A 26123-nucleotide genomic window follows, 5' to 3' on the forward strand; every position below is an offset into this window, starting at 1 on the left:
TGCACATCCTTCTAGCCTTGGTTTAATATTTGTCAACTCAAATGTTACGTTTACTGGAGGTAAAAACCACAGTGCAGATCTGTGTTACTGCACTAGGTCTAATTACATGTTTCTTTCAAGAGTCACATCGGATGGCGAAAAGAAGCTAAAAGATTGCTGCTGGTGATGACGGATCAGACATCTCATCTGGCCCTTGATAGCAAGTTGGCAGGCATTGTGGTGCCGAATGATGGAAATTGCCATCTGAGAAACAACGTCTACGTCAAGTCCACAACCATGGTAATGTAGCAGTAGCCCTCTCAGAGCTATGACTGAGTTCAAGGACAAGTTTAAATTGGCAGTCCAGCTGTTCTTGTACCAAGAACTGACCTAAAAGAGCAGGATACAGCACCAGGATAAGCCATGATTGAGAACAGGTAGAATAATGCCATTTACAAATGTGGATCAACAGAACATTAAATACTTGGACAGCACCTGGTTTGATGGGTTGCAAATGTAGCACTAGGCAAGGTTTTAAAAAATAAAAGTGATACAAAGCCTTCTTTCTTATGCAATTCAATAACCTTGAAAAGGGGAAAGGGGAGAGTATGCTTTGTACAAATAGATGAGTTCTCCAGGGTTGCTATCTACACACAGATTAAGGAGTGGTATGAAAAATGATTGTGTGGCCATCTGGGGAGTGAACCAACAGGTGGAAAATCTCTGTGTGTGTCCCTCTCTCTATCACTCCGCCTTTCAAATACATAAAATAAATCTTTAAACAAACAAAAACGGATAGAAGCTCTCAAAATTTCTCAGATCTTGGCTCCCTAGTGTCTCAATGATTTTTTTCCACAGTGCCTCCAGGCCAAAATAAATACCTATCAATTGCATGTATTGAGTAGTTAGGTCTAAATAAATTCACTATTTATGTCACAACAACTTAGGAGGTAGTAAAAATAATATTTGTGAATCAAATATATAGAGAGAATTTTGTGTCAGTTTTAGGAAATAACAATGAGAACTTCTCAAACTTTTTAATCACACAGGACATTGCTCCCCTTACTTGCTATTTCACCTTGACCCACATGGCCAAGATAGGATTCCCTTTAAAGGAATAGAACTAAATGGAATCTTACAAGGAACTAACTGCTACCTCCAGCGAGTAGTTTATGGGCTCTTAACATATACTGACTGTCACTGTCTTTACCTTGAAATTTTAAAATATTTCATGAGGCCACCATTTGTTCTAGCAGTTGAGCCACCAGCTGGAACACCTGCATCCCACATTGGTGTACTTGGATTTGATTCCCAGCTCTGGCTCTTCATTCCAGCTTCCCACCAGTGCAAACCCTTGCAGGCCCTGGAAGTCAGTGGTGATGGGTCAAATAATTTAGTTCCTACTACCCATGTGGAAGACCTAGATTAAGTTTCTAGCTCTTGGCCTCAGGTCCCCAGCTGTTGCCAGCATTGGTGGAGTGAACCAGCAAAAAACAAACAAACAAACAAAAAAACTCTTTCTCACTCTGTCTGTCTCTCTCAAATAAATGTGAGTGTAGCACAGTGCTCCAAGGCACTTCATACACAATTCGGAGCTACAGTATTGGAAGCAGACAAATTATGCTGAAATGGTGTGGTCCCCGTGTATAAAATTTAAAGAGACCACCAATAACTCTCTCTCTCTCTTTGTCAGACACTCTACAAAACTTGTTGAAAAGCTAGAGGAGCAATTGTGTTGGCATAGACCATAAGTTCAACCCTTGGTCAGTGAATGTAAAACTTCAGAATTTGGAGTTATTCCAATAGTCTTTCCCTGTGTTAGTTCTCCTGTGCCTTTGGCAGACACATCTACTTCTACTTAGTCATTTCATATCTATTATTCCTCTGTGTGACCTCTGTTAATCTGAGGTGCAGTTCTCATTTATTTATTGAAGACTGGAGGAGGAGACAGGAGACAATGAGAAGCTCTTATTTTTTAAGGAGAAAGAACAGTGACATTCTTCTCAAATTGCTATATTCTTTTGAAGTTCTGCCAGCTCACTGAAGTCATCTCTCCTTTGTTGAGAGGCCATTGCTCATCTAGAGAGGGTTCCTTAGGCAGGGAAATGCTGTAATAATACTAGACATACATCATGTCACAGGACCTTATGGAAATCAATTAGAATTCTGGTGGAATTTCAGACAGTGTTTGGGTTTTTATGATATCAGGAAATTGGACAGTCTGTCATGAACTTCCCCCACCTGCTGAGTGATCGAGTCATTTATTTGAAGAAATGACCCTTCCATGTGTCACTGGTGTGATGTATTGAGTAGGCCAAGGGGTAGTGTGTTGGCTACTACATTAGAAGAATACTTGATTTCAGTTATGGCAGGTCTGTGTTTTCAAGGAGCTTAAAAGCACTTTGATTGCTCTCTTAGCCATGCATTTATAGATCTGTGGGCTTAAACAGTTCATGGAAAATGTGCTTTGAATTCCACTTCCCCCCAAAGTCTGGAAGCTTCCTCTCTGAAAGATGTGCTGCTGTTCTGAAACTCCCTTTATCCAAGGCTGCCTTGACCTTGACTCTAAGCATTTCTCAGATGACCACCATCCTCCTTAACTTGACCATGATGGAGGAACTTTAAGATTTCTTTTTAAGATTTCTTTATGTATTTGAAAGGCAGAGTTACAGAGAAGCAGAGTCGGGGAGAGAGAGAGAGAGAGAGAGAGAGAGAGAGAGAGAGAGAGAGTCTTTCATCTGCTGGTTCACTTCCCAAGATGGCCACAACAGCCAGAGCTGCACCAGTCTGAAGCCAGGAGCCAGGAGCTTCTTCCGGGTGTCCCACGTGGATTCAAGGGCCCAAGGACTTGGGCCATCTTCCACTGCTTTCCCAAGCCATAGCAGAGAGCTGGATTGGAAGTAGAGCAGCCGGGACTCAAACCAGCACCCATATGGGATGCCGGTACTGCAGGTGGTGGCTTTACCTGCTACACCACAGCACTAGGCCCCAGAACTTTAAGATTTCTATGAGGTATACCAATAATGGAACACTTGGATTCCTGGTTTTATCTCCAGCAGCCAATACCAACAATGTTGAACAGTGCTCACAGCTGAGTTTCTTGGTCTAAGACTCCGGTTCTTTTATTCAGAAGGAGAAATAATTAGAAAAAGACCACTTACACAAATACTTCAAAAAGGTCATGGAACAAATGTAATTAAAAGATAAGTTTGGGACTGACATTGTGGCACAAACCATTCAGCCTCAGCTTGCAACACTGGTATCCCATTTTAGGGTTCCAGTTCAAATCAGCTGCTCATCTTCACATCCAGCTTCCTGCTGCCACACCCAGGAAGGCAGTGGATGATGGCTCAAGTGCTTGGGTCCCTGCCACCCCTGTAGGAGTCACAGCTGGAATTCCCAGCTCGTGGCTTCAGTGTGTCCCAGCCCTGACTGTTGCCAGATATTTTGGGAGTGACCCAGCAGATGGAAGATTTCTCTCTTTTTCTTTCTCCTTCTCTCTCTCTCTGATAGTCTGCCTTTCAAATTAAATAATACATCTTTTTTTTTTAATTTGAGTTTATTTTTGTGCAAAGAAAATTTGAAATCATGCATAGCTTTTCATAATATGCATTTTCTACCAACCTTTTAGACTCCTTGTATGCAAGGATTTCAATTTTTTGCACCAAAATAAACATCTTTTAATTCTAGTTTCCACAAACCTTTGAAATACCCTCATATATATCCAAATTACAAAGGCCAAAGTTCCACTGCTTATGCACATAACTGCTGCATGAAGGTCAGTGCAAACCCCAGAATCATAACAACTAGCACTGAGTATGTGTTAACTGAAAGCACTCCAGCAAACAGTGTCAAGCTAATGGCTACAACAACTCCATAGGATTATCATAAGTATCTCCTTTCACATACTGAAAGGTCAAAGGTCAGAAAAGTTAAGTTAGTTATCTTAGGACAGAGAGCTGAAAAATCACTAAGTTGCAGAGCTGGGCCAAATCCATCTCAATCTTATGTTAAAATCTATAATTTTTGTCCACTTTGTCATGGAATTTCAACTGAAAAGGAGACGTGTAGACATGAGGTTCCTGGTGTAATTTCTGCTCTAATTTTCTGAGTGCATCTTACTTAGGATTTAGCTTATGTAAATTACAAAATAAGGTATAATTTAAAATTGTTTATGTGTACACATTGCTTATATTTGTATATTGGCAATGATGTTACACAAGAGAATAACATAACATCTTTTACTGCTTTTTCTTCAAGACTGAGTGCATGAATCAGAAACCCAAGTAGTTTAACAACCAGTAATAAGGAGAGTTCTTTCTGTAATGGTAGATGTCCATATGAAAGTTGCTTGTGGTGTAGAAAATGGGTTATTAATACCGAGGGTCTGGAATTTCACCCTGCCTCCGCACCCAGCTCCTCCGGGGTTATTCCAGCTTCTCTCAGCCCTCCCAGAAACCACTCACCCCACCCTTGGCAGAGGCTGAGAACAGCACAAAGATCTTCAGTCACAATGAGAGGAGAACAAGGAGCAAGTATGTGGAGGTCACCCAGTGGACCTCATCAGTGCGGTTTTCAGATGTTGGTGTGACTGTCGGTCCTGAGTAGAAAGATTCGGCTCGGTGAGCTCCTGCCACGTTCCTGCTGTCTGCTAGCAGTCACGAGGTCAGGCTTGGTGTGGCTTTTTCCACTGAGTATTTCAGTGTCCTGTGACATGGTGATCAGAGATGCTGCTACCTCCTTAGGATTCCCTTACCCCTGGCTTCCTAGTGCCTTTTGCTGTGGCCTCCTTTGGGTAGAGCAGGTGCAGCTTAGAGACCTGGGGCAGTATTGCTGCAGGAATATTAGGCACAGCTGAACAGCTTTGCTCTCTCGGGTGAAAACCATCAGCACTGTTCCTCTTCTCCTGCATCTGTGCCTCACGGAGACTCAACTTCTAGGACGCCACTGAACAGTCTTTCTATTTGCCACAAAGTCCAGCTACTTTGGACTCTATTCAGTTGTCCTAGAACTGCAGGGAGAGGAACACGTAAGAACATACTTAACTAATTGAATCCACATCTTTACTACCTGATTTAATGAATGTTCATAAAGTTACCACATTTATTTCACTGTTTTTATCTATTTTTTCCAAAAGGGATTTTTATGACATTTCAAAATCTGGAGGACATTGATAATTAACAATACTGCACAGAATTGCATTTAAGGCTTTCACTGCCATCTTTTAGTTAAGGGATTTGTTCATTGTCTTTGCTGCCCTGTGAGTAGAAAGAACCTCTTGGACGTCAGAAACTTGAAAATGTTTCTCTCTCCTGTTTCTGGGCTGCTTTGTCTTGGATAAGCGCTAATAAAAATGATCATTTTTAAAGATTTATTTATTTGAGTTGGAAAGAGAGAGAGACAGGAGAGAGAGAGATTATTTTCTATCTGTTGGTTCATTCCCCAGATGGCTACAATGGCCAGGGCTGAGCCAGGCTGAAGCCAGGAGCTTCATTCAGGTCTCCCACGGGGGTACAGGGACCCAAGTACTTGAGCCGCCTTCTGCTGATTTTCCCAGGCCATTAGCAGGGAGCTGGATCAGAAGAGGAGCAGCCAGGACATGAACCGGCACCCAGATGGGATGCTGGTGCCATAGGCAGCATCTTCACCCACTATGCAAAAACGTCAGCCCCACTGATTTATTTTTCATTTATTCTTCAATAGCCAGCAAGGAAAACAAATAGGCAGGCAGGCAGGGAGACAGACAGGGAGCCTCTCTCTACTGATTGACTCATCAAATATCCACAGTTGCTTGGGCTGGGCTGGGCTGGGCTGGGCTTAGGAGGAAGCCAGGCACTGGGAACTCAGTCCAGGTCTCCCATGTGGGTGTCTGGAACCCAGTTACTGGAGCCATCACTGCTACCTCCCAAGGTCCATGTTACCTGGAAGTTGGAGTCAGGAACCAGAGCCAGGTATTGAACCCAGTTCTTCCAATAGGGGATGAGATCAACTAAATCACTAAACTAAACATTGGCCCCAAATATGCTAATCTATTGAGCATTTATTCTGCGCCAGGCACTGAATACACCTAGAAGGCTTTAAGTCCATGTGCAATTCTTTTCAACAAATGCATTGTTGCATTAACAAATGCAATGTTACATCTTGCTTTTAAAAACTTACAACGTCTCTGCAGTCAGTATTTAGTAGGATTTTTTTTAACAAAAAGGTAATATTTTATGCAGAAATCACCTGTACCAGGCTCAAAGTAACCCAAGTATCTCTGAATAGGATAAACTGAGAGTTTGCAAAGATGGCACCATCAAATTCAAACCAAATTTTATTTCATAAATCAAATTTATGAAATTTATCAAATTATGAAATTTATCAAATCATAAATCAAAATCAAATTTTATTTCATAAAATACTTATGGAATGGACTGTCCCAATTAACCTGGAAACTGCTCTAAAGAAACAGAAAACTGTTGCCATTCTTCTCGAAAACCTGGCAAAAATTACTAGCCCGTGCCCTCCTTTAGTGAATAGAGTATCATGATTACAAATCAACTCTACTTTGGGCAGAGACCTAAACATCTTCAGAGACCAAATATGAAGGAAAGGCCAGTCAACATGTATCCACGAGCACCTTCAGCCTTTGTGAGTGACCTTCAAATGCCTTTATTAAGCAGTCTTTTATTAAAAACTGTCTCTTAGTAAGTAGTCCTAGGGCCAGTTTTGTGCCACAGTGGGTTAAACCACTGCCTGTGATGCTGGCATCCCATATTGGACAGTCAGTTTAAGTCCCCACTGCTCCACTTCTGATCCAGCTCCCTGCCAATGCACCTGGGAAAGTGGTGGAAGATGGCCCAGGTACATGAGCCTCTAACACCCATGGGGAAGACTTGGATGGAATGCAGGGCTCCTGGCTTTGGCCTGGGGCAGCCCCAGTAGCCATTTGTGGAGTGAACCAGTGTATGGAAGAATCTCTCTCTCTCTCTCTCTCTCTCTCTCTCTGTTACTCTGCCTTTCAAATAAATAAATCTCTACCAAAACACATACACACACACAGACACACACACACACACAAAACAGTCTCATTCCCAGAGAGGAGCAGACCATCTCAGCTGGACAGTTTTACCCTGTAAAGGATGTTTGTGTCAGAAGACACTTGGGTTGTCACAGTGGAGAAAGAGGGCAGCAGAGACATCTGGCAGGGAGAGGCCAGGGATGCTGCTAATCCTCCCACAGTGCACATAGCATCCTCCTCCCTGCACCGGAAACATCCAGCCCAAAATGTCAACAGCACCACTCTTGAGAAACCCTGACATATAAAGTTATACTACAAAGCCATGTGGATAGAAAATAGGCTATGGGATGGGACTGGATTTAGACTAACAAGACTAATTTAAAGTCAGCCTCTGCTATCAGACTGCTCCCATGGCATTTTGATATTTGTCTCTCCTTTAGAAAATAAATTCCACCAAATAATCCAGACCACTGAGCATTCTGTGTAACTAAGTTGTTGAGTTTTTTATCTTCTCATTAACACTTCAAATTTTATATATCTTATGAAATGATTTTTATGAATTTCCCTTAATATGAAAAGAGTCATACACTTCTCTTTTGTCCACTTGGGTCCATACATTCTTAAAATCTGCTGGGAGCAGGCAGTTTTGCCTGGTGGTTGCAATGTCTGTGTCCCAAATCTGATTTCCTGGGATCAATTTCAGGCCCTACCTCCCTTTTCAGTTTCCTGCATTTAATGTGCACCCTGGAAGGCAGCAGGGAATGGCTCAAGGAATTAGGTCCCTGCCTGTCCCTTGGGAAACATGAATTTAGTTCATTGCTCCCAGCTTCAGCCTGGTCCAGCCCTGGCTCTTGCAGGCATTTGGGCCAGTGGATGAGAGATCTATCTGGGTCTGTTTTTCTGCCTGTCTATCTGACTGTCTACTACATATCTATCATCTATCTCTATCTCTCCCTGTCCTATCAAATAAAGTGTAGAAGACCCACCCCATGGCTCTGCATCATCGCTTTAAGTGAAACAGCTCTCAGTGAGTGACCCTCACCTGCTCTTCCTCTGACACTTATATCAGTCCCCGTAACCTGAGTAAGGAGGGCACTTTCCCTTCTCCCTCTTGCCTTCTAGCTCTACTCACTGTTTGCAGAGTTAGAGAAGCACCGTGTCATGGGTTAGCCAGAGGGGGAGTTGGAGTTGGAGTACAGGAACAGTGACATCAGCAGAACAGGACAGATGGCTGAGAGGGACTGCATTCCCCTGCTGGTAACAGGGAGGACATGAAAGAGAAAGCTTCGCAGAGGATAATACGTTTCATGGAAGGAAGGGGAAGGGCTTCAGCGATGGCTGTTCCTCCACAGGTCTGCTGTCAACGCTGGCTTATTTAAACATCTGTTATACATTTGTAATTAAAAAAAAATCTGCCTGGGTTACTTGCACTTTTCTTTTCAAAGAGATTTCTCTCTAGGGTTCAAAAAGTGTGTTCCACCTAACTTTCTTCATGAACTCCAGATCAAGCTCGAATATTCTAGATTTAAAGATTGCGTGCTTTTGGTCCATTGGATTTCCTGTCTTTGGAGCAGGGAAAGAGATTAAGAGGGTTTCAAAAGCTGCTTCCATCTTAGGCTGCTCTTTGAATATTGACTTCATGTGAGTTGAGGGTAAACTGGTTAAAAACATATGGATTACATTTCCTGTAAAATAGGAATGGTTTTAAAAATTAAGAAGGGTGAGTGCTTGGCAAGCTGCAATTATTTTTTGTCAAAGCAAAAAGATTTGAAAAGTGGCTGTTGCCATTAAAAATTATTCCCAATACGGCTGCTTCTACGTTGCCTTTACTTGTTCTTTTTAACTTACTGGCATTTTTCAAGCTGTCATAAATGCATTTTAAGGTTATACATTGTATTAGGAACAGGAATAAGAATTTAACCAGCAAAATTTATATTTGGAGGATTTGTTTTCTAATACTTTAAAATAATTTTCTTAAGAATCTTTCATTATGCAAACCTAGGTGATAATACCCTGTGTCTTCACAAACTGGTTTCATATCACATTTAAATGCAATTCATGGAAATTTGATTTTTCTATCACATTTATAGAACAGCATAGAAAGAAATGACATTTGTTATGGTTACTCATGTTAGTCATTGCATTTTTAAGCATAAAATGATATCTTATGTCCATGTATAAATGTAATATTTGGGTCACAGAACTTAGACTGTAAGTGAAACTAATTAATTTTACCAAATTCATATGGTTGTCAAAATGCAGAAATGTTAACCAAAATGATTTAGTGAAATTTTTAACATTGGAAGATCTAATAAGAAACAAAAAGTATAGAGGGATTTGAACCTGAATTACAGGATGCTAATTAAGTTTGGCCATATGCACTAGGTGCCGGTGGGCAGGCAGAGGCTCCTGTAAGTGAGTGTTGGTATCATCTCACTGGGAGGTGTCCAGTGATGAACCTGAGATTGGAGACACAAGTTTGACTTTTAGAAGAGCATTTGTGGAAAGGAAGCATTGGAGGAAGGAGGCTAGTGGGAGACAGGCCAGCAGGCACCAAAACAGAGTTAGACAGAAGGAACAAGTTCTTGGGGACTCTAGTTCACAATAAGGTATTGGAGCCTGTATAACAAACTGGAGGAAAGGAGGTGGTGGGCGAGATAAGTAGATCCAAAGGTTGAATTAGAAACAACAGTGTTCTAATATGGTTTTACAATGAAATGTCTGCAGTTTGCAGGTTTCTCATATCTTCTAAATTAAATTTTACTCACTTTCTCCTACTCATCCCCAGCTGTCAGTTTACCACAACGAATGCCACCGTTGACTGCAAGATTAATTTGTCCATGTAAAACAGGTTTATAATAGGTAAAATGGCAAATCGATTAAGTATAATGATACTGTTGAGATAGCTATAATCTATATCTTAGATAAGTAATTAGAAATGAAAATTAGAATTGCTGTTAGTTTTAACCTATTTTAAAGTTTATTCTTTTTATTTATTTGAAAGGCAGAATTACAAAGAGGGCAAAAGACAGAGACAGAGTTGGGGCAGAGATCTCTTCCTTCCTCTGGTTCACTCCCCAAATGCCTGGAACAACAAAGCCCAGGCCAGACCAAAGCCGTCAGCCTGAAATTCCATCTGGGTTTCCTACATGCCTGGCAGGGATCCAAGTACTTGCGCTGTCACCTGCCACCTCCCATGGCACACATTAGCAGGAAGCTCAATTAGAAATAGAGGCAGGACTTTAATCCAGGCATTTCGGAAGGGGATCTGGGTATACCAAGCAGTGGTCTAACCTTCTGTGCCACAGCATCTGCCCCAGAATTGCTATTCAATCAAGAACCAATTGTATTGGTGCACACACTATTGTTGTCATTTTAATTTTGTCAGCAATCATGAAAGCCAGAACTCTGTAAAGTGACAGACCTGAGAGTTGAGTTCAGGACTTTCTGCTACTGCAGAGGTTTATGCTAATATCATATTTGGGCATATAGATGATATTACATATACATATTTATAGGTATGTCATGTATACAATATATATTTGTAATTTAACACTGAGTTTTGCCTCAAACCATGAATGCCACTAGTGTGTTAATATTTCTGTACATTAAATTACCTTTCAGTTATGTCACTTTGAACTCAACGTCAACTTCAAGAGGTGCTGAACTCATTGTGTTATGTTGAATCCGGCCCTCTTTGTTTTTCCAAGTTACAGGTTTTTATGTTACTTATAAAAGATCTTAATACATTGATACTGATATTGTCTTTGAAAAGAATGTAAATGCATCTAGTAAATCCATTACTTTCCAAAATAAGTCCATTTTCTATAAATCAACTGGCTTTCTTCATAATAGATGTTTGGATATGTGTGGGATTGAGCTACTAATTTCACTCCCTTCTTTATTTCATTATCCATTGCAGGAACATCCCTCACTAGGCCAACTTTCAGAGAAATTAATAGACAACAACATCAATGTCATCTTTGCAGTTCAAGGAAAACAGTTTCATTGGTATAAGGTATGTTAATTTCCCACATATAGGAATTAATTAACATTAGAAGACTTCTTAGAACCACAGGTAAGGATTTGGAATTACTATATCTTGTACAGTTAATGAATTTAATACTGTAGTCACTACAGTATATTTTACAGTGTCTGAAGTTTAAATTTATACTTTGCATTAAGTATAAATTCTGTCTACATTGGTAACACATGGAACCCAGTGTGGGCACCAAATGCTGTTTGAGAATTATAGTCAATGAACATGGTACTGAATGCAACAACAAAGGAAAAGACTTCATCAAGTGATAAGTAGTTCATAATCCATGTCTACACCTTTCACGTCCAGAGTCTTGCTTATTTTGGGCGGTGTTCAGATATTCATGGAAAATGCACAGTATGAAAGAACTACACATAGACTCCAATTTGGGCACCAAATTGACTTATCTTTTAATTTCATTTTTCCATTAATCTTTTAAGTACCCTCATCTTCTGGCCCTTGTAGAATACCAGCTTAATTTTCAGTAGCACCAACATACCCAGCTTGGCCTGGGTCACCCCATAGAAGTGCGTGAGCTGACACAGCTTCATACATAAGAATAATATTGTTGGGGTTTGGAAACTGTATTACTATCACTTCTCGGCCTTTTGGCTAAGATCAAGTGTGGAAACTGTATTACTGTGGAGGCACCATGGACTCCCACAGCAAGACCTGCTCCCCTGTGACCTTGGAGTAACTTCCTTTCACAGTCTCTTAAGTTTAATTTTCCTAGATCCACTCTTCCCTTCGTGTCTGTGACTCTGTGCTGCCCTAATTCCCATCGAGCTCCTCTGTTCTCTGTTACTGGGTTTTCTCAGCTCCTTTGCTTTTCTGCATCTTCCTTCTACTCTATAAATGGAAATCCTGCTAAGTGGCCCATCTTCAATACCTTTTACTCACTTTTTTAAAACTTTGAAGAAACTACCTTTTCAGAGTCTTGAACCCATTGCACTGTGGCATAGAACCACTTTCCCATGGAAGTGGGGAATCTGGCCCAAAATAGATGGCTCAAACCACTTTGTTAACAGTAAGAACCACTTCTGCTTACTGGGCATTTAGCTATTATCTGCTGCTGAGTTGATAAACATTAACTCATCTCATCCTCTTAGGAACCCTTATTAATGAGGGCACAATGATCCATATGCCCAATGTAAAGACAAGGAACCAGATATAGAGCAGTTAAATGCTTGCTCAACGTTCTCGAACAACCCAAAGCCCAAGCTCTTAACCTCTAAATACTGTGCCAATTTTTATAACTTGTGCCTCCTCTTTCTCTGCTGTTGATCATTTCCTGATACTTCTATGAGCTATCACACTTTCTCCCTATGCCTTGTAAACTTGCTATTGAACAATGAGCCATAAAACCAGGTACAGTTTTAATTAAATTCTCTGCAGAGTAAGAATCAACAGGCTCCAAAGCCTGACAAATTCTGCAGCGAGTCCCATGTGTGCCCTCAAGGCCTCCTGCTTTGAGTGCCCAGGGATCATTTTTATCCATCCCCTTTCATCTGCGTTCTAACAACCTTGTAATTGACCTCCCTAATCCAGCTTCCAAGTGGTGGCCAGATGGACTACTGAACTCACAAGTGCACCCACAGAGCTCCTGGAGTTTACTTTTCCAGTGGCTGCCTCTGGCTTAGAGGACCAGGCTCTGCTGTGGTCTGTGAGGCCATCTGGTCTCTGCTTGCAGCAGCGGCCTCATTACCCACTCTTGCTGGCCTTGCACTTGCTCCTCCAGCCAGGCGTCTCCTCCTCCTCTGCACGTACGCATCAGGCCTTTTCTTTCCTTTGTGCCTTTGCTCTTGCTGCCTGCCACAGCCCCGTGTCTGGATGCCAATCTCCATCATCCCTTGTGTAACTCGTACTCAGCTTTTAAGACGTAGTCCTGCATCAGCTCCTCCAGGACATGGTCCCTGCGAGCCTTCTCCAACACTCAAATGCTTGCTTGCTGCCCCTCTCACAGGGGTCTGTGCAGATCTCTATGGCTTCATATGGACGATGGTTTATGAAACTGATGGATAGAAAATATGTAGTATAGGCTATAAAGTAGCATATGTGCATATGTAGTATAGGTTATGGTAAAGGCTATACAATAGGCACCAAATAAAATTGGATAAGTGAATTTTAAGAATCTGTAAGTGACATGTTTTTCCTATGATCTGAGACACCATGTCTTTGGTGTCTGTGGCGGCTGGTATGCTGCAGGAATTTGATGATACTTGTCGAGTAGAAAAATGAGTGAATTAATGGATTTCTGAGACACTTTGGCATCTCCTTCCTTATAAAAAATGCACCCTGCATTCTAGTGAAGCTACTTTCTTCTCTCTGCTTCATCTCCACCTCTGGTAGACCTTGTTCTCATTTCCTCCTAGGAATACTTGGACTTTTCTCTGTAGTTATTAAGGGCCCCGTCTGGAACACCTGCCCCATAAAGCTTCTGTGACTGTGATGTATCCCCCACTCTGCCCCTGCATTTCCTAGAAGCTTTTCTGTGAAGCAGCAGCTCTGTAAAATATTTATATATGGTACATGAGAAAAGAGTCTGATAACCTAGGCAGGATTAGGAATACCATATTAAATAATATTAAATGATTTCTAAATTGCAAGCCTGTTCTGATCCTTTTAAACTATGGGTGTGTGTTATGAGTCCCTAAGGGGAAGAAATAAAATGCAGAACTTCTTTCTTTCCCCTCCAAACTCATTTCATGTTTAAAATCTTTTGGGGCTGTGTTCCATGGAAGATACTTCAGGACACACCGGTGTGTGGTTGGAGATTAGGTTTCTAGGCCATTGTGTCATGCACAGCCACACACACACATACACACACACTCACACTCACTACCATTTCAGGAGTATATGTTGTGACTGCCCTTCTAGGTTGCTTGTATTTTTCTTGTGTCTCACAATAGCTCACCCTTTTCTGAGAAATATAAGAAAGTTTTAATATTTGCTGACTGTTAAACCACTGCATACTACTGTCATTACATAAATGCTACTGATATGTCTTCCAGGACCTTCTACCCCTCTTGCCGGGTACCATTGCTGGTGAAATAGAATCAAAGGCTGCAAACCTCAATAATTTGGTAGTAGAAGCCTATCAGGTATGCATATATTTCACCCAAGTTTCTGCAGACAGTAAATTTTAACCCTGATTTCTGTGCCAAGATATAAATTATATGTATATTCTTTGGCAAGATATAAATGTTGAGAAGAGTGGTTGAAAGAACATCAGGAATTAGGAACCTGGAGCTTAGCCCTAGCTTTACTAGGAATGGTACCTTGGAAAAGTCACTTCAGCTTTCTGTCCCTCAATTATCCCCATTCACAAGAAAATAAGACTGGGCTAGAGGATAACCCAACTTCCTTCCAAACTCAAAGTTCAAGAAGTCACCAAACCATGGCTATGCAATATACTTTATTAGCAAGACATTGCAAAAATCCCATGTCATAAAGTAAAATAAGAAACTCACACTAATATTTAAAGCAAAAAGTCCACCAAGGGAAATGAACTATCTGAGATATAGAGGTTACTAAGAGGACTCTGTTAAGTCTCTGTGGTCAGACAATTATCCAATTATTTTAGCAGTTTTGTGAAATGGTTTGGTGAAAAGAATCACCTTAATAGCTACCTTCTTACTCTCTTATTAATTGGATGCTGATGGCCAAGAATTTGAATATCTGCTCTCTAAAACTGGGTCATTTCTGGTTAGAACACGTTACGATGTTTTGATAATAGTGACAATTACTTTCATGCCACTTAGAACCAGTCATTTTCCACATATAATCTCATATAGTCCTCACATTTGACCTATATGGCAAGGGTCAGCAGTCCCATTTTACAAATACGTTTGTAGAAACCAAGGTGCAGAGAAACTAAGCAAATTAACCAACAGTGACACAGCGAATGAGCTGAAGAAGCAGGAGCAAACTCCAGCTGTTCTTTACCTCCAGGCCTTGAAGAATCTGATAGGACATCTATCAGGTGCTTCTTGTACCTGCAGTATAGCAATGGTCTCCCCCTGAAATTGTACCTCATAGTCCTAGATCAGTAGGCATTTTGGCTTCCATGTCAGTCTGAAGCGTTGGAAGCCGAACTGTAGCAGCTGAGTGCATCAGAGCTGTGTTCCACATTTCAGTCTTCAAGAATGGCCACTTGTGATGATGAATGTGTTCACAATGTTTTCTTTAAAATATGTGTCAGTATTATTGGATTTAAAATGATTATCTTTGTAACACAGGCTGAGTGAGAAATCTCTTTGAAATGATCAAAATGCACGGTCATGGGAAATACGTGGGAAAATACAGGCGTTTCTGTGCAGATAATCTAACCCTTCAGTATTTCACATATTCTCAGGTCACTGTGAAAATGTGGTTCTTATTCATCCTTTGCAGAGCAGACTCTTGGATTTAGTTAACAGCTGAGTCTAAAATGATTTAATAAGCTTGACTCTGCTTTGTTGCTTACGTTGGAAATGGCGATAGAGTGTAATTAAAAAACGATGTCTCTGCAGAAACTCATTTCAGAAGTGAAAGTGCAGGTGGAAAGCAAAGTGCCAGGCGTCTACTTTAACGTCACAGCCATCTGTCCAGATGGAGCCAGGAAGCTGGGCATGGAAGGATGCAGCAATGTAACAAGCAGTGACGAAGTACGTGTGAGTGAGCCATTCTGACTTACAGGAAACTAAGTTGTTTGGCGTGCTTGCTCATAGAAAAATCAAACCACTGTTGACATCTTGACATATTTATTCCAAGCGTCCTATTTATGCTCCCTGTATCTTGCATCGTCTCTTCACAATGTTCCTGTTTGTTTTAATTCAATTGACTATTCTCATTAACTTTCAAGTTAAAATAAATCAATATATTCAATTAAGCTCTTCCTTAATAATAATGAGTAGCTCCTAAAGCGGTTGTCACAACCAGCATAGGTTAGAAAAGTCACATCTCTTCAGTAAGTTGTCTCAGACCTAGTGGTGATAGAATACCATCTTGGTTTCAAATCTGCGGGTTTTCAGAGTGAATGTGAAACTGAAAGCATCAAGACACAGAAAAGAGTGGGAATGAGGGAGCGGAGGATGAAGGCTGGGAATTCTGAGGTCTTTCAGTTTGTGATGGTGCTGGTACACTCAGCATGAGTGAGGAGGTTGGGACACTTACTAAGAATCTCCTAAGAAAAGAGAAGTGGCATCACTTAACTGTAAAGGATGAGGCATAAGGAAGAGAGGCCCCGATCACCCCCAGCAGAAGGACAGGGAAGCAGAGGAGATATTCTCTGAGGATTGCCAGAGTGCAGAGCAAGGCACACAATCCTTGAAAGGCGAACTGATTTTCACTGAGTCATTCACCTCGTGGGGCAGCAATTGCCTCATTTTAACCTTTTTATACATTTATTTAATTTTTATGTGAAAGGCAGAGAGTTGGGTAGGAGGAGAGAGAGACACTCCCCGAATGCCAAGTTTCCCATGTGGATGGCAAGGATCCATCAACCTTCAACCATCACCTGCTGCGTCCCAGAATGCACATGAGCAGGAAGCTGAAATTAGGAAGAGCCAGGACTCAAATCCAGGCCCTCTGACCTGCAGGTGCCCCAAGTAGAGACCTGACCCCCTGCCAAACACACACTCTATTCATTTTAAATAATTTTAAATAAATAATTTTTAAATAAATATATTAAATAAATGGCTGGGACTATAGGATTTCTAATCCCTGTTTCTTCCACCTCTCAGGTATTATGGTATTGTTAATTACTTCAATGGCATGCTATAGGTAAAGAGTTATTGAAAGAGATGGAAAGTCCTATTATTCTAAGATCAAAAAGAAAGAATTTTCCTTTCTCCTTAATTAGAATATATTATCCCATCTTGGAAATTTTAGAATCTGCAATAGCACATATATTTTTCCTCTGAGCTGTATATTTTAAACTAATTATTGCAAGCTTCTAATTCTGTAGTTCCCTCTATAATCACTCTTTGGATTTTGTTCAAAAGGTATTACACAGCAGTTTACAAAATATTTATGATTTAAATACAGAGAAAACTTTTACTAGCAAAAGATAGTGAGTGATGAAACCCAATTTTTTATGAGTAGTTCTTTCTTTCAAAAATCTCTATTTTAGAAGAAGTATTTTCCTGATTTCTTACTTTTTTCCCCCTCTTCTTTGCCTGCATCCCCTTTCCCCTCCACTTTCAACCAAGTAACATAAGCAGTTTGGCTCTGAGGAATATTCATTTGCCCTCCCTCCTAATTACATCAACCCTAAGTTTTGTTCCACTGTTCAGAACGGCAGGGGCCACATTACCATACACATCTGTTAATCCTTAACAATCCTAAAAACAAAAACTATTTCAAGTGCAAACCAACTGTATTGATTTTAATGAGACCGATTCTACTTCCTTATGCATAAATAAACTTACATTTAGATTTTATGTATATTTAATTACATATATGCTAATTAAATAGATTTCTGTTTAAGGCCACAAAATATACAACCTTCTTATGTAACAAATGACCTGAAGATGGTAAGGCAGGTCAACTATAAGTGGACACATCAAACCAATTGTGCTGTGCAAAAAGAAGAAATAGAGCAAATGGAAAAAGTGGCCCAGGGAAGGGCATTGTAGTTTCAGGAGGGAAACCAAAGCCTGGCGGTCCTCTTCCTTGGTTCTGGAGTAACTCTTCCCTCTGGGATAAATATTTGACCTCATCTTGAAGATCTAAGATTTGAGAATGAGACGTCTAAATCTTTTGTCCTTGACTGATCATAGTAAACCTCATATTTTCCTCCTTTGGCACCCTGTATAAAAGAAAATGTGACTCTGAAACTTAGCACCCTAGAAAACAGGAAGGAAAGAAAGCTGTTTGGTTGAGTATCTCATCTCAGGGTTTTACAATAGCGGAGCAGAGCCCTTTGCTTGGGTTTACTTGCTCTCTCTAGCACCAGGTATTCAATAATCCCACATTTTGGGACTGAATTCGGACCAATGCTCTATTCTTTCTCAAATCTGCTAAGAAATTAATCATAATGGTGGAGTAGATGCTTTAAATAGGCTTAGTCTCTTTAATAGTGCAATATTAGCAACCATTGCATCCTTCAACTCCCTAGTTATTAATTAATTTATTAATTATTAACAATTAAGAAATAAATGCCTGAATTAACTAATAATAATTAGGTATTAATTAAGAAGCAAATGGCCTTGAAAAGGGAAGCTGCATCTACTTATAAAAGAGATTCATGTGTATTTTACAAATATTACTCATGTCTTCAAGATAGTATATTATCAATTCAAATCTTAGCAGTTATAATATTGGTGATAAAATAATCAATGTATGTAAATCTATTTCCTCAATCTCAATTTAGGTGCTCTTCAATGTAACAGTGACAATGGAAAAATGCAGTGTCACAGGAGGGAAGAACTATGCAATAATCAAACCTATTGGTTTCAATGAAACCAGTAAAATCCATATACACCAAAACTGTGGCTGTGAGTGTGAGGCCAGCAGAGGAGGTGCAGCGAAGTGTGCCGAGGAAGCACCCCTGGATTCCACGTGTCCCCAGTGCCAGGAGAGTCAGTGTCATCAAGAGGAAGCACAATCTCCCAGTCAGGGCTGCAAGGCCCACGAGGACCAACCGGTGTGCAGTGGCCGAGGGGTTTGCGTTTGTGGGAAATGCCTATGTCACAAGATGAAGCTTGGAAAAGTGTATGGAAAATACTGTGAAAAAGATGACTTTTCCTGTCCCTATCATCATGGCAGTCTGTGTGCTGGTGAGTATGGGTGGACACAGTCTGTCTTTGTGGTCACGAAGACACTGGCATATCAGTGAGAGTCCCTTACGTCTCATCTTACAAATGACCACCACTGAGTCTGAATTTAATTTTCAATGTTTCTTAATGTGTGGGATTAGGAAACAGCACGAGACCTATTGCCTCAAATGTTGCTATTTATATTTTAGCTTACTTCATATAAGAAATACTTTAAAATAAAAACTAAAGTTAAATGTCATTTCCATGTATTCCTTGATCTCATAAAGATAGCTATCTGAAAGGGAAATGGCTGATGATGGCTGACCCACCTTCTAGAAGAATCAGATATTCTAGAAGGACCTGATTCATTCTAGTTAATGGTCACTCCCCCCAGTTGACTCAGAGGGTTTTATTTCTATCAGGATAATGAGAACTGAGCTATAAAAATACACTTTTCATTCATTGGAAAATTCTCAATGCATGATTGTAGCTGGAATTATAAATCTGCATAATTTAAATCTCTCCAGCCAATTTTTGAAAACCACTAGCAACAGAATTGCCAAAGGACAGCATTCTTTAGGAAAATGCTGTTTTACTAAGTAATCTGGAAGATTAGCTCCTGAGGCCACACACAGACCAAACAGAAAATGAAGTTATCACAATTCCTATGGGCTAATTAGGTTTGCCGCCACCTAGAGGTTAGATTAGAGAAAATTTGTACACATTTGGAAATGAAAGCAAAGTATTATTTTTAAATGACTTAAATAAACAGTCATTTCTGTGGAAACGCCCCTGTAACAATGTGCTGAGTCTACGTATTATAAAAAAAAAAAAAACCCTGGTAATATTTTCATTTAGCAAATATGTGTTAAATTACTGATGAGCAGAAATAATTCATTGTCCTAAGGACATAGAAAGTAACAAACTTATAAAAAATAAATTTTATATTCTTGTATAAACCAAAAATGGTCCTACAGCATCTAAATATGTGATGGCAAGTTGCCTTTATATCCTGTTACATACATAGAATATTTTAAATCCCAAGCATTTATTCAGCTATAACTGGCATTGTGAGTAGGATGAATTAGATTTCTAGGTGACATAAGAATGAATCAGCAGTTTGTCGACTGCATGTTACAGAGATGAGAAATATTTTACAGAGGGGAGAAAGAATTTACTGAAATCATCTCCTACAGCATCCAGTCTCTCAAACAAATTCCAGATACAATGAGGATCCCACTGTGATTACAGTGACATGTCAAAAATTCAAGAACTAGCCCTTCTGTAGAACTCTGGTGCTCTGAGCTGCAGGCGGGGAGGATCTGCTTTGAATTGTCTGTGTTGAAGTGCACACTGCAGGGCTGACATGAGTTTTCGCCACTCGTTTCCTCTGCAGGGAAAAACACATGTTCACAGGTCAGCTGGCTAGGGTTTGGCACACAGCCGACAGAGGAACAGAGCCTGACAGACGTCTGTTTGGCCTGGAGCTCATTAGTTTTACACTGGGCAGATCCTGCCGCCGTGGACCCTGGGGCAGCCACTCTAAGGTGCTCAGCATACGAGAAGGGACAGAGCGAGTGGGAGAAGGAAGGAAGGAAGCGAGGGAGGGAGAGAAGGAGGGAGGGAGAAAGGAAGGAGTGAATGCAGATCGGCTGATTTGTGGACACGTGCATTTAGGAAACATTATATACCCCAATAAAATGTAAGCCCCTTATGATTTCTAGTTCCCTTTGTCATACTAAATTTTGGCTACTTTATTCAGTCTAACATCTGTTTAATTATATATAGAAAGCATTACTTCAACTTGCCTGTGTGCATAAGTGCCTCCACCCCACCCCTCCAAACACACACCATCTTGTTTATTTTTTTAATTTATCACCAAATAAGAGCTCACCATGTAGTTAAGGACATGCCCATTAAGCTATTATACAAAGAAATACTACTCAGCCATAAAAAGGATGAAATCTTGTGATTTGTAACAACATGACTAAAACTGCTAAGCAGAGCAAACCAAGCACAGAAAGACAAGGATCACATGATCTCACTCATATTTGGAGATGGTGATGTCATAGAAAAGAAGGTTATAATGGTGGCTACAAGAGACTGAGGAGGGAAGGGAGGAAGAAGGGTTGGGGAAAGCTTAATTAATAGCACTAGGTTAGGCGGGCGCCACGGCTCAATAGGCTAATTCTCCGCCTAGCGGCGCCAGCATACCGGGTTCTAGTCCCGGTCGGGGCGCCGGATTCTGTCCCGGTTGCCCCTCTTCCAGGCCAGCCCTCTGCTGTGGCCAGGGAGTGCAGTGGAGGATGGCCCAAGTGCTTGGGCCCTGCACCCCATGGGAGACCAGGAGAAGTACCTGGCTCCTGCCATCAGATCAGCGGGATGTGCCGGCCGCAGCACGCCGTCCGCGGCGGCCATTGGAGGATGAACCAACGGCAAAAGGAAGACCTTTCTCTCTGTCTCTCTCTCTCACTGTCCACTCTGCCTGTAAAAAAAAAAAAAAAAAAAAAAAAAAAAAAAAAAAAAGGCACTAGGTTATAGCTAGAAAGGAGTAGGGATGTCTGTGGATCCACTGTACAGGGTGGCCATAGATAAAGTTAATGTACCGTGTATCTCTCAAAAACCAGCAACCAGCAAGCTAGAAGATGGAATTTTGGCTGCTTTCACCATAAAGACATGCTAAATGTCTGAAAAGAGAGCTATTTTTACGCTGATAGCACATTTCAAAATGTGTGCACAAGCCAAAAGATCGCATGGTTCCTCACAGATACATACAATGTTATATGCCTGTTAAATCTTTTAAATAATTTTAAATGTACTGAGGGTGTGAAAGGATTAGTCAGTCTGCTTCCTGGTATCTTTAAATGGTGTTGGCAGCAAGAAGCACTCGTCTGCCTCTCAGTTATCCCAGACTTGTAATAATGAGGCTGAGAGAATGGATTACGTTACTCACATACTCTTATTTTACTGATTTCAACTCAGACAACATTACTGCAGCCTTTGTCACTTCTTTATAGTTGTGTGTTTTTAACTTAACACCGGGCAAGGGCACTCAAGTGACTGGGCTGCCAGTGACTTGGGGACACCCTGCACACATGTTAGCCCAATACATTAGCGTCGGGAGATGGTCTACAATAGAACTGCTTTGCAAAGAGCTGTACCTCTAAGTCCTGGCATTGTAGATGTCAACCAAACAGAAAACAATGCTGCTCCCCCTCACTTGAGCATCACTGTGTTTCCAAGGAGACGGGATGGGAATCCACATCTGGGAGCTCTTCACAAAATCAAGGACTCGGCAACTGAGGTCCTGGGGTGTCTGTGTTGCAGGGCACGGAGAGTGTGAAGCGGGCAGATGCCAATGCTTCAGTGGCTGGGAAGGGGATCGGTGCCAGTGCCCGTCAGCAGCAGCCCAGCACTGTGTCAATTCCAAGGGCCAAGTGTGCAGCGGAAGAGGCACGTGTGTGTGTGGCAGGTGCGAGTGCAGCGATCCCAGGAGCATCGGTCGCTTCTGTGAACACTGTCCCACATGTCCTACAGCCTGCAGTGAAAACTGGTACGATTCCTGTGTCTCCAGTCAGTCTTAAAGCAGCCCTCGTGAAGGCTACCTGTCCTCCTCATTCCTGCATTTCTTAGTCTTGACAGTTGCCTGGTGAATTCTTACCATTACCCTAAAAAGTGTTGAGTGGATGTTAGAGGAGGTGGAAATTCAAACCTTTTGCTGTAGAAAGCTTTGGAAGCATCAGAATAAATTCACTGTGGCCTTAGTGCTTTTGAAATAGGTTCCTGAATATATGGGCTACCCAGCTTATTATTAGTTGGCTATGTGATCTAGGACAAGCTTTAGAAGTTTCCATGCCTTTGTTTGCTGATATTGAAAATCAGTAAATAATACCATGCTACAATTCTGAATAAGTTAATGCTTCATGTAAGAATACCACCTTTGTTCTTGGTACATGGTAATCATAGGATAAATGTTAGCTGTTATTACTCTATTTTAATGATAAAGAACGAGAGTGGTTATGAAGTCCTCTAAAAGTGATTAATATGTTAAATGAAGGTGACATTGTTGTTTATTAGTTTCTAATAATTAATTTCCCAATAATAGTTTTTAATTAAACTAAGTAATTTCCCAATAACTGATTTGATAATTAGCTGTTCATTATTGGTTAATTTGGAAATGCAGTACTTCAATATAATGATGGAGTTATTTCTAATGAACCTGTTGAAATTTAAACTGTTTGGTCATTGCAGATGTATAGTATTTCTCACAGAACATTTGACAGCCAACACTTTTTTAAAGAATAAAGATTTTCCCTTCCATTTCCCCTTCAGGAATTGTGTGCAATGCCTTCACCCTCACAATCTGTCCCAGGCTATACTTGATCAGTGTAGAACCTCATGTGCTTCCATGGAGCAGCCTTATGTGGAGCAGGCATCAGGTAAACCGACACTGGACAATCAAGGCACTGGGGAAGGGCCACTGGGGGGCACAGAGATTAAGTCCCCATCTGAGGCACCTGCAGTCCCACTCCACTTCTGATTCCAGTTTCCTGCTCAGGCACACCCTGGGAGGCAGTAATGATGGATCCATTCCTTGTATTCTTACCACCCACATGGAACACCCAGATCGAGTTCTGGCTTCAGCCTAGCCCACCCAGCAACTGCCCTGTTGCAGGCTTTTAGAGAGTGAACCAGTGGATGGTAGATTCTCTCGCTCTCGCTCTCACTCTTGCTCTCTCTCTCTGTCCCCACCCCCCACTTCCTGTCATTTTGCCTTTCAAATAAATAAATCATTTTCAAAAAAAAAAAAAAATTCTCAGCCCTCTTAGAAAATCTCCCTGGGTTTCAGTTTTCTGATCTGTGAAACGGAGGCAATAACAAATTGAAAAGGCCACGCGGCACTGAGTCAGTGATCATCAAAGAGGAATCTAAAGATGACACAGAAATCAGGGAAATACATGAGACCTGTGCCTAAAGACTATTTAAACTAAAAACTCCGTAGAACCCAGAAAGCCAGAGCCAGCTTTGCACAGGTTTGAGGCATGGAACTTTATCTGAATTAGAATAAACCTTGAAATCGTGTCCTCATTGGAAACATTCCGATTGCATCTACTATTTCAGGGCTGCCCCCACCACCACCAGCACCACCATGCCAGTAAGAAAAAGTGCAGCTCTTGCAGAGATGGAACACAGAAGCAAACTTTCACCAGGGCTTTCTCTCCCTTTTGCTTTGCAACCACACTGGTCTTAGCCCGTAATGGATTTGGCTCTGAACAGAACCCATGTGCTGCCAGCTGGGGCTACAGCAATCACTCCAGAAAGCCAAGTGCCTTTTCTAATAAAAGGGCCCTCGCTATCAACATGTCATTTATAATGTTCAGTAAACACTCTTGATTTAGCTGTTGTTACCATAAAAAAAATTGCCTAAAACTTCTTAGGAAAAGCCCCGGCCTGACCAAAACTAAGAAAAGCATGGGTCAGAGGAAAATGTTTGACCACCCCTAGCAACGGTTGAAAAGGTAGCGGATTTGCACCCTGAAAATGTCTTCTACCCTACCCTGTTAGAAACGTCCCTAAAATGTGTCAGCTGCGAGGGAGATCCCCTCCTCGTCACAACTCTTGTGCAAGGGGTGGGGAAAAGGCTTCTGTTAGGCACCTCTGAGATCCATCCGCTCAATCACACTTAAAGAGTGTTCTTTCGGTCTCTCTGGCTAAGCTCCCACCGGGCAGGAGGCCAGAGAGGGAAATCCAGCCACGTGCCCCCTCTGAGCATCTGCTTGGCTGGGTGACTGGTCTGGAATCAGCCAAGGCACATGACAAAATGCATCCTGCGCGTCGTGACCCCGCAAGTCACTGCGGAAGAATCCAGGGCACCATTTTGAGAGCGCCTTGGAGTCCACCCCGACATGGCTGGAGACGTGCTCTGGTATTTAGGGTTTCCGTTCCAGTAGGAGCCCTGGGGCCTCTGCCTTTGTCCATTCTTTCAAGTTAACTGATTGCCGACCAGAAGGAAGGCTCCTCTGCCTTCCCAGCTGGAGAGAGCACCCCTTGCCTCTCATCACCGAGCTCTTGGTGGATCCAAGAGCCCCACGTGCTGGTCCCTGGGAGTTCTAACTCAGATCACCTATAAACTGGGGATGTGCTACCCCAGGCCTTGGCCAGTCGCCTCCCTGGAGACCCTTCACGTTCAAGGGCTCCTCCCCATGCCTGGAGAATGGGCAGAGGCACAAATGCCTCTTTAGCCAGGAAGTCACTTTCTGAATCTGGGACAGCTGTTGAGTTCCCTGGAATACTTGTCTATTGTGCAACCATGTTCCCCTCCGATTAGAGTAATACCACTGGCAGCAACCAAGCCTGTCCGCTTTCCAAGGACGCTGTGCCAAAGGCCTGGTGCTGAAGCAGAGATCTAGCGTGCTCTTCACACTGCTGCTTTTTTCCCCTCCAACTGGATATTATCTGTCCTTGAAAAAAAATAGGGTGGAAATTTTAGTAGAAAATAGAGTAGATTTAGCTAACAGACGAGTGAAAAAAGAAATTAATAAAATTGAGGAAGAGATTTGAGTGTGTCCCAAACTGGACACTCCCATTTCCTGGAGAAGCCATGTGTAATAATAATGAAAACCTACACTGCAACTTCAGAGGAAATATTTGTTCATCTAGTACCGATTTTAGATTCTGTAGATGTTTACTTAATTTTCCATTACTGGTGTGCAACAAAATAATAAGGGAAACATATGCTCATGCCCAGAGCTGTTAGATAATTGTTTAAAATCCTATTTTCCACTTAGTGATCAACAGTAAACACTACAAAAAGTGTCCTTTTCTCTGTCATGGATAAAATTATGTTTGGTTAAGGGATTTGGACACATTCCAGTTAATACAATTAAAGCATCAAGCTGCAAAAAAAATGTTATTGAATCCCATTAGCATGGATATTCCCCTAAGGGAGGCTATCTATTGAAAATATTTTTATAAGAAATATGCAATAAAATTAGAATACTTTTTTGAGCCAGCTATCATGTCATGTGAATCCCCTATTTGCAAATATCTCTGGTCCTATTCATTGAGCTCTCAGCATAAGTTGCTTGGTACCATCCTCTGATCTCCTCATACTGATTTTTAATCCATTTATTTGTTTACTTTATTACAGAGTGTTTCTCTAGCCCAAGCTACTTGAGGATTTTTTTCATCATATTCATAGTCACGTTCTTGATTGGGTTGCTTAAAATCCTGATCATTAGACAAGTGATACTACAATGGAATAGCAGTAAAATCAAGTCCTCCTCAGATTACAGAGTGTCAGCCTCAAAAAAGGTCAGTGAATTAAAAAAAAAATGCTGCCAGTAATTATTGTCTAGCTACA

The 26123-nt window shown here is 41.3% G+C and overlaps 1 protein-coding gene across 4 annotated transcripts in view; it reads left to right on the forward strand.

Annotated features, from left to right (window-relative positions):
• The window catches only part of ITGB8 (integrin subunit beta 8), a 90594-nt gene that overhangs the window by 58970 nt on the left and 5501 nt on the right, over nt 1-26123 (forward strand). For 3 of the 4 annotated variants that reach the window (XM_008261486.5, XM_008261487.4, XM_017344297.4), the window contains exons 6-13: nt 121-279; nt 10905-11000; nt 14033-14122; nt 15533-15673; nt 18376-18781; nt 22088-22313; nt 23093-23199; nt 25911-26074. In XM_008261486.5, the coding sequence (XP_008259708.4) occupies nt 121-279; nt 10905-11000; nt 14033-14122; nt 15533-15673; nt 18376-18781; nt 22088-22313; nt 23093-23199; nt 25911-26074 (1389 nt within the window). 4 annotated transcript variants of the gene reach the window in all.

The sequence above is a fragment of the Oryctolagus cuniculus genome, chromosome 16, assembly GCF_051225735.1.
Source record: "Oryctolagus cuniculus isolate XC-2025 breed Fujian yellow rabbit chromosome 16, ASM5122573v1, whole genome shotgun sequence".
In the NCBI taxonomy this organism is placed as follows: domain Eukaryota; kingdom Metazoa; phylum Chordata; class Mammalia; order Lagomorpha; family Leporidae; genus Oryctolagus; species Oryctolagus cuniculus.